At 34.6% G+C, this 9,945-nt stretch overlaps 1 protein-coding gene across 1 annotated transcript; it reads left to right on the plus strand.

The window, feature by feature from the left end:
* Positions 1–2,105: 2,105 nt before the first annotated feature.
* Positions 2,106–3,461, plus strand: LOC145764449 (lactadherin-like). The gene is made up of 3 exons (XM_082576063.1): positions 2,106–2,244; positions 2,588–2,751; positions 2,905–3,461. The coding sequence occupies exons 1-3, from the start codon at positions 2,106–2,108 to the stop codon at positions 3,040–3,042; spliced, it is 441 nt and encodes a 146-aa protein (XP_082432189.1). The 3' UTR covers positions 3,043–3,461.
* Positions 3,462–9,945: the final 6,484 nt, after the last annotated feature.

Consider the following 9,945-nt stretch of genomic DNA (forward strand, 5'->3'; position numbering starts at 1 on the left):
GATTATTTTTTAATATGGCTATGTTCAATTTAATTCTTTTGAGGCAGCAGACTATTGATCAATGCTTAACTTAGAAATGCAAACGTTAGTCAGCAGTCTATCACCACTCACGTCACAGTTTTGCTACGACAAAGATTATAACGAATTAATATTGATTAGAAATGAAAAAAGGGAGAAATTCTTTGCAACGGTCGCAAATTCTATTGATTTTTGACAAAATTTATAGAAAAACATCAAATCAGCATATAGATTACTGATTTTTGATGCTGTGTGCAACATATAGCTCATAACATAACTTTGTCAATGTCATCAATCGTCATAAGTGCGTTGCGAGTTCAGCAAAGTCTTCTAAGTGTGACCCTTCGAAACTTATGAAGCATTTGATTCCATAGTGGGAAAAAGCGATATACCAAAATTTCAGATAAAAGTTTGGTCCGCGACCGCTTCGAAGGTACCAACAAGGGTCCGCCAAAACAAAATGGTTAAGAACCAAGGTACTGTAGGCTAGGTCAAGATACACACATAATGACAGCAACATAACTTTAAAGAAGAATTTGCTCTTCTTCATTTCTGTGATTGTGATTTTCCAATCAACCCATTTTCAGACACACAATTAAACGGAAGTGAACAGAATTACGAGCCACATTTGTGGATATGTTCAGTCCATAAAATTTTGAAAATTCTTCTTAATAATTGTGTGTGGAATGTGTTAAAGATATTTTGACGTTTTAATGTTAGTTTCCATCATTCCATGTTTCACAGGCATCAGTAAAAACGGGAAGAACAAGTGTTTGATATAATTTCAGTTTTAAAGGTAATGACAAAGTACTGTTCCATATATTGTGTACATTTGCTACTGCTGTATTTGCTTTGTGTCGATCTTGAATAACTTAGCCTGGTCTTCTAATTTGTGATTCAAGATATTTAAACTGATTTGTAGCCTATGTTGTATGCTTACTCCATCGATTGGTAATAAGTGTCCTGTGGGAATATTAATAGTCAAATACTTTGTTTTCTTCACATTAATCACAATTGCAACCTCTTCAGCTAGCTTCTGTAGTCTTTCGACGTCGCTTTGGGCACAATCGGTGGTTTCATCTGGCAGGACAACATCATCCGAAAATGCCACATCGTATATGAAAGAATTTTTGCTTATTTGAAAACCATTTGTTACACTCCGAGTTCCTTTCAATATGTAATCCACTACTGTAACTAAATATGGAGCTAAACTATCAAGATGTAGGATTCCTCGAGTTACAGGGAATTCAACTGATTCTTTTCTATTTATTGGTCCTAGTAATAGCTTCACCAGAGCCTCGTTAGCCTACTGGAAACATGTTCCAGCGTTTCCACGTCGGCACCTCGTTGGTGTGAAGTTGGTTTTACAAACACATAGGAGAAGTTAAATATGCAAGCATTAAATTACATGGATAATAAGATTGCTTTAGATTGAATTATTTGTAGAATAGTTCTTTAAGGGTATGCTTTGGATTCAATAAGTCGCCATCTCCGCTTTAAGCAGTTAACGTATTCAACATATTCGCAATAATTCTTTCTAAACATCGCTCAAACAGGTAGCATATACTACCCAAACAACTATCCGTGTTTTAGTTTTAAGCTTCTGCCATCTTTTCCGTTCGTTGATCCAATGAGCTTTGTATAACTTATAGTTTGAACAACATTGATCTGTAACAAGTTGGTATGAGTCAGTTGCATTTCTTACAAGATTACGCAATAATTTCAATAATAATAATATATTTCACACCAGTTGGGTGAAACGTAGGTTTAACCAAAAGTCTCCATAATTGTTTATTTTCAGCCAATTGTCGCAGTTCTTCTGGACTGTGTTCTATGAGAGATCGAACCATGTCGCATGAGAGTTTTGCTAATCTTCCTTTTTTTTGCCTTGAATTACTTGTGATAACAATAAGAGAGTATCATTGTAAACTGGGTTTATTAAATGTAGTAGGCTACTGGCGTAGGGACAGCGATGATTATTATCACTGCGGTTGTAAATCAAACTTGTAATATTTCCACAAGTTGCATTCATCTGTGATATTAGTTGATTTTATTTATTGGTTTCAGTCGCTTCCTGCTCTGTGGGAATGAAAGATGGAAGAATTCAGGATTCCCAATTATCTGCTTCTTCTCACTGGGATAGCAGATTCATTGGTGCGAATGGACGACTGGATAATACGTGGTCTAGTGGAGATTTAGGAAGTTGGCACTCTGCCACATCTCGGCGTAAGATGTTGTGATGTTGCCACACAAATCCATATAATTCTACTTTTATAAGTATACAATAATACTAGTACCGGCAACACTACAAAAGTAATGCTCAAGGCCAAGCAGAGTGAAATATTCCAAAAATTTTTTCTCCGTTTCTAGAACTCTTCAGCAGCTTGCTTCACTATTACTGGGATCATTAAAAATTCTAAAAAACCTTGTAAAAAATATTAAACCCGTGATACTTAATACAATTAAAAAATATGATTAGACTTACCAAGATCAATAATTGTGTAAACCTTGGTGTCAGAATAGGTTAAAAACATTTAAAATGAAATACTGATTTTATTTGCAAAAACAGCTGACGAGTGGATACAAGTTGATTTGTTGGAGCCAATTCGTGTTACTGCAGTTGTTACTCAAGGAAGGTATAATGTTGATCAATGGATAACAAGTTATAAAATACAATATGGAAACTCTGTTTCAACTCTGAAAACTATAATGAACGAGAATGGGAATGACAAGGTAAGTAATGTTTGTATTTGTAAAAACTAATCGACTCTTTCAAGTCGAATGTCAATATGAACGTTTGAAAGCAAACGACGTCGGTTCGAATACCGGCTTTGCTTGTTTCATGAAAGCTTGAGAAACTCTACATAACATTTGTTACAACTTCAGGTGTTCCAAGGTAACACTGATAGAAACACATACGTCATTTATGCTTTCCCACGCCCTCTGGTGGCAAGATACTTCCGGCTTGTTGCTCAAACATTTCATGTTTCTATCTCACTCCGAATGGATTACGTCACATGTTAAAAAGATGTCTAGGGGGAAATTGTGAAACTTCAATCTTCATGAATATGAAAATTATGTTGAACAGCAAAATCAACAGAAGTTATATACAATCAATAATAATATACGCGTTCGACATCATTCATCATCATCAGTAATACTACTTTTGTTCTGATCAGTTATGAGTGATTTCATTTGTGAAATACATTTCACTTTTCTACGCACTTTTCGATAGACCAATGAAGTATTTCGTTGTAGCTTAGCTCATTCACTAATACCAACGGACAACTAACATATTTTAAAGTAATTCGTGATCTTAAACAGTGATATTTTTGTGTGATCGCAATCGAATTTATTCCCAAAGAAATCGGAAAAGATGATTTCAATATAAACCAAACGGCTGAGGACCTACATTTTGTTTTTTCGTTAATCAGTAATTAAAAAAAAAACATTGCTAAAGTAATTTTTTTAAAACAGTGATGATGATGATGATGATGATGTTCGCCCTTCGTTTCCGAAGATGGCCAAATATTGAATATTGAATTGCAATTTCTGTAACAACAAAACCTAACGCAACACAATCTCTGCGAATGTGATATCACAATGAGATACACATGTGTTACGCAATTGTATGCATGTAGAGGAGGGGTTTCCAACCTGGGAGCCATGGCTCCTAGTGGGCCATGAACCTTTTTTAAGGGGGTCATAGAAAATTTTGAAAAATTATAATTTTTTTAATTTATCATCTCTAAGTCCACTCCAACATTATATAACAAAAGAAATAAATTAAATTTTAATAAAAACACTAGTACATTTTGCCCAAATCTTCATGAAATGGTCTTTAATTCCCGGTTGTTGGGAACCCCTGATGTAGAGCGTGACGGTAATGCATGCATTTGCATTACTATATCCCTCTTTGCGTGCATAAATGTAATGGACGTAGAAAGCAATCGCTGTCGAGGTCACTATTTCAACTCACATAAGTCATAAGCAATTTCTCATCTCGAGACTGTTTTGGCGGCAACCTCAGCTCGACCATTAGATTGCGGTAAACAAAATGATGATATTCAGTGCTGCACACTCCAATTTTTGGTAAAAGTTCAGTGACAGCAGCATTGAATTCGGACGCCCATATGTTGATATTTCCTCAGGTTTTCCAAATTTTTTTATCTATTATCTCACAAATAAAACTATTCGACCATTTATTTGACTATTTAACGTTTGATATCTTAATAAACTACGTCATCAATCTTTCCAACGTCTCTTTACGTGTAAGAATTAGAGGGAATTGTGACAGTCGGAATAAACTTTTATGGATCAGAGTGTTGTTTCATAAACTCTACAAACAACCAAATATCCAGCAACAGTTGTTGATGTGTCTGTTAAACTTTCCACAGATCACTTGCCCACATTGTTCCGTTCCAGATGCAGCGTCATTTGTTACAAATAATGGTAAACAGTAATTATTACATCACAGGAAAAGTTATACAATTTCACCCACGCTATTAGACAAAGAGAATGTTCTGGAATATTACTTTATTTGGCTTGTAATGTTTCTGAACACCAGACCACAGCTCATAGAATTAGCTCACTGAGACGACTTCTTTTAATATCTTAGTTTCAGGATTAATCTCTACAAATTGCAGACATGATAATTTATTTTTAATAACTTTTTCATGATGACCGTAGCTTTTACCAAAAACGTGTTAAAGTTTGATAAATGTTTGAAAAAGCCTGTGAGAAAGATGACTAAGAAATTGCTATTTACTTTTCATTCTGGACTTTTTTAGGGCAGGCTAGATTGGTAAAAGTAATTGCTCAGAAATTATAAGCTTGGCGCTGAGAGTTATTTGGGTGGGAGTTGCGTGGACGGCTCAAAACAACCTGACTGGACTGGACAGGCAACAACACGGTCTGTCAATATATGAACAGTAAATTTTCTTTACCTTTTGGATGCGAAATCAAAACCTGTCAAGTGAGCAGCTCGTAGGTAAAAATGTTTAGACCTTAAACGCGGAGCTATATGGCAAGCTACATGTTTATGCTCTTTTGATATCTCTCTGCGAGATAACACAACGCAGGGATTCGGAAGAACGGAATTTCCAACTCGGCTACGTTAGCAGCCAAGAAGAGGGTGTGTTAAGGTAAAGTGTTATCAGATGAATTTTCAAATTTCAAGCAGAAATGCTGTTTTAAAGTAGTGGTCGCCCAAACCTTGTTCGTTCAAAACTAACTTAAACTTGATCTTAAACAAAATTATTCCCAAGTGATTTGTAAATAACTCATCTTACAATGATGTTTGTAAACTTACGTGATAAAAAAACTTCAAATTCAAAAATACTTTATTAAGCCTTTGAAACTAAAAAAATGAAGAAAATGAAAACTACGCCTGAAGGACATAAAACCTCACGCATCAATAGATAAATCTTGTAATTTCATTCAGGTTAAAAGTTCCGTTTGTATGTTAAAGTTGTAAAGATTATTTTTTTATTAGTTTGATTAAAATGATAAAAACTTCCTTTCAAGTAAATTGGTAAAAAATTCAAAGGGCAAGACATGAGCAGCAACTACTGTACGGTAATATTAAAGTTTAGCGAAACGTTTGAACAATATCTGGCAACGCTGAAACTTACCACACCCTTTTCTTGGCAGGTAGTTGGACAATCCCGTACTCTAGCAATCCCTGGCACAACACTATGTAAAATTTGGACAGTATATTGATTTTACTAGAGTCCTATTTAGTCCAGTGAAAAAATTTGTATGTAATAGGCTACAAGGTAAACATTTGTTTTTTAAGCGACATTAAGCGAAAACGTGATATTCAAGCACATGGTTGTTTAGGAGTAGAGCAATTTTATTTCTTTCAGATTATATATGAATGACTTTGGCATCAAACACAAATTGTTTACGTGACTTGTCAAATTACTGTATTTTGATTTAGTATCAATATCACTGTTGGTGTAAGTTTCTAACCTTGCCAGAGACAATCAAACCAACTCTCCTTCAACATGTAGGCTACTGATACAGCTAAGACCTTCCTTCATGTTCTCTACAAGTATGAACGTTATAGATTTAATACAGTAGCCTATTTACAACAAAACAATTTGAGTAAAAAGTTAACTTTAAACTATAACCAGATAAAAGCAAGCAAGTACACGCCGTTTACGATATAAAAATAAACTAGAAATTAATATTGCTAGTTTTCGCCAATCGAATCTTAGCATATATTATGCACTTTGATGCAAGAAAAATCATTGTCAGCTAGCACATATAAATTGAAGCCCTTAGTGTAAAAAGGTGATAAGTCAAAAAAGTTGTTTTCGAGAAAAAGCCTTTTGAAGTTTTGTAACTTTGCAAAGTTACCCTGTTCACGCATCTGCCCAATACCTTATATTTTTCTAATCTTTCGATAGCTGGTGATGATTAGAACTATCTTTTACATCGATATGACATCTTGGTTAAATTACTGTTTGTTTACTTGAACATAAATTGACATATCACCTTTATCCAGAGTGTTTCACAAACTTTGAAAGAAGTTTTGTTTATTGAAAAAGGTGATTTGTTTAAAAAACACTGCATGATATAGCAAAAGAAATCGAAGTAATATAACAGAAACTGCTTAGCAATCTTCACGATCCTCATTGCTGTCACGCTCCACCAAGCGTTCGTAGAACCAGCGGTGTTGTTCTGGGATGTAAGGCATTTGCTTTTGTATATCTGCTACTTTTTTCGCAGCAATCCCGTATGAGAAATCTTGTTTCTTTTTAAGAGCTGCCATGTCAAAGGTGTCCAAGAGATTCTGGCTTTTTCGTTTGTGTTGGATATCTACCGTTTTCTAAGTGGTTTCGTTGAAGCTGTATTTGTAATTAATCTTGCCAAATTCCAAAAAGCGCAAAGCGCAAACCTTCTGAATAGAGAAATCTTCCTTCTCATTTTTCTTTCGCCGCACTAACCCAAGGCGTGAAGGAAGATCTTTGAAGCAGTAAAAGTTGTTTGACATATCATAAACAATGTATATACTTGTTTCTGTGCTTCGTGTCACGAATAATTTCCTTGTACTGGGATGGTAAATAAACAGTCTGGTGTCGTCGAAGTTGCTTCTCTATCGATCCAAAATCTCGATCGCAGTCCGTGTATGTATGTCCCACAACAGGGAATTTGTGATAAATCTCCTTGAATCTTCCAGAAAGGAGCAATTTTTGCCAGAACGTGATAGTAAAAAAGTTTTATTTTGCCCACCACACGAATCAGACCACACTAAAAGTTTATTACCTCTAACATCAGCTTCTAAAAAAGAAGGCATGCAAAGAGAGAGAGAGAAGTTCTTTTATTTGCATCAACAGCACATGTGGAAAAAACAATACAAGATTACAATGTGAACTAGGTTGTTTTAATGTTTGCTGACGATGATGGGAGTGGCAGAAGGACCGAACTGGTCATCAAGTCTGCCACACCCGTGTGGTGTCATAGCTTATTTGACATGGAACGGTGTCGGAGTTGAACGCAAATATATATTGTATACATTACAAAATAAAAAACAATACACACACGAAATTTAACAGTACAATATAAAACAGGAATACAAGAAGCGATGCAGAAATACAAAATGGCATAGGCTATACATACAACACAGCATAGGATACTGGTAAGGAAAAAGCGAATATACAGTAATTAGCGAGATACGGTGAGAATAAGTAAAAACAGTTTGATGGCACTATATCAGTTACTTAATTTATACCCAGACATTAAGTGCAGTTTTAATTTTTTAGAAAACATACTAATTGTTTGAATTTTTCTTAGCTGCTCCGGTAATTTGTTCCAAGTGTTTGTTCCAAGAAATTTAATTGAGCGTTGACCAAGCTTTGTATGCATTCTTGGTTTAAAAAGTATATCTTTCTTAGCACCTCTGGTATTATAGTTATGAGTTTCATTACAAGGACGAAAGTACTCAGAAAAAATTGCTGGTAGATGTCCTTTATTGCTTTTATAAACAAACTTACATACTTCTATTAAAAACATGTCTTCGACTTGTAGCAAGTTGCTTTTATTGAACAGAGATTTGGTGGGAATTCTGTCCTTAATCTTGGTGAAGTTTAAACAGCGAATTATGCGATTGTGTACCAGATTTAAAGGATACAGTTCCGTTTTAGAAGCACGACCCCAACAGATGATACCATACATTAGGTGGGAGTGAACTAGAGCATAGTAAACTGCTTTTAATGTCTGGGAATTTACGCACTTTCTTAATCGATATAGAGCACCACAGCTTTGAGAAAGTTTTGTTGAGATTATATTGATGTGCTGTTTCCATGATAACGACTCATCAAATGTTATTCCTAAGTATTTGTAGGTGTTTGTGCGTTGCAAACTGGTATTTTGAAAATTTATTTCTAGATTTAAATTTTCTCGAACAAACTTTGACCCAAACAACATGTATTTGGTTTTGCTTACATTAATTGTTAACTTGTTTGTATGCATCCAGTTTTGAATCATTAGGAGGTTAGAATTCACTTTTTCTTGCAATCTAGTAGGGCTTTTATCCTTAATACATAGTAGTGTATCATCAGCAAACAAACGAGTCTCAAATTCAGAAGCGTGATTAAGGTCATTAATGTAGATAATGAATAACAGTGGACCAAGAACTGAGCCTTGGGGTACACCACATTTGATTTCTTCATATTTAGAATTTGTAGTACCAATCTGCACAAACTGGTAACGGTGATTTAAGTAAGACTTTAATAAATTATAGGCATTTCCTCTAATGCCATAGTAATCCAGTTTCTTTAAAAGGATTTCATGGTCAACAGTGTCAAATGCTTTGGCAAGGTCAATAAAGATACTACATGTAGTAAAACCATCATCGCAATTTTGTAGTAATTGTTCATAAATATCCGTAGCAGCTAATGTGGTTGAATGTCCACCTCTGAAACCAAACTGTTGTTGGGACAAAACATTGAATTTTTCAAAAAAATTTACTAACCTTTTATGAATGATTTTTTCAAAGATTTTGGAGAAACATGTTAAGATGGAAATAGGCCTGAATTGATTAACTTTGTTTTTTACTCCCCCTTTATGAAGGGGTATCACCCTTGCAATTTTATAGCTATCAGGGAATTTACCAATTGTCATAGATTCATTTATTATAGAAGCTAAGATTGGGCTTATGACATACTTCAATCTTTTTATTGTTTTAATAGTGATGCCATCTGGACCAGTTGCTTTTTTGTTATCTAAGCTGTTGACAATGCTTAAAATTTCCATTTCATCAGTATTTGCTAGGTGCAGGGAATTGAGAAGTCTGCCTCTCATCAGGGACAATGGATTAGAAGTGGTTTTTGGAACTTTGGCTGCAAGTGAAGGTCCCACTTGAGTAAAATATGTGTTAAATGTATTACTTATTTGCACCGGGTCGGTTGTAACTTCATGACCATTACTTAATGAAAAGTTGGTTGCGTATTGTATATTATGTTTTTTGTTTGTACGGCCAGTAATTTCATTTATTATTTTCCATGTGTTGCTAGAGTTGTTTCTTTCTTTGTTTATTGAGGTTTTATAATAATTAGACTTCGATTTCTCTTTCACATGAGTAAGCAGATTTCTATATTTTTTGTACTTGGTGTATAAATCATTACTCTTAAAGTTAGTTTTACATAGTTGCTTGAACATTTTATTCCTCGTTTTGATGGAGGATAGAATACCTCTTGACAACCATGGCCTCAGATATAACCGACTCTCTTTTTTGCTAAGTTTAGTATATGGCATATGCTTGTTGGTTTCATCATTAATAATCTGTTCCAAGGTTATTACTTTCTCTTGTGGTGTCATATTGAATGTCATGCTGTTATTAATAGATTTGGCAACATCATTTACAAACTGGTTTTCATTAAAATTCTTCATACTACGTATCCGGATGTGAGTGTCTTCAGC

The sequence above is a fragment of the Aplidium turbinatum genome, chromosome 2 (assembly GCF_918807975.1).
Source record: "Aplidium turbinatum chromosome 2, kaAplTurb1.1, whole genome shotgun sequence".
NCBI classification, from domain to species: domain Eukaryota; kingdom Metazoa; phylum Chordata; class Ascidiacea; order Aplousobranchia; family Polyclinidae; genus Aplidium; species Aplidium turbinatum.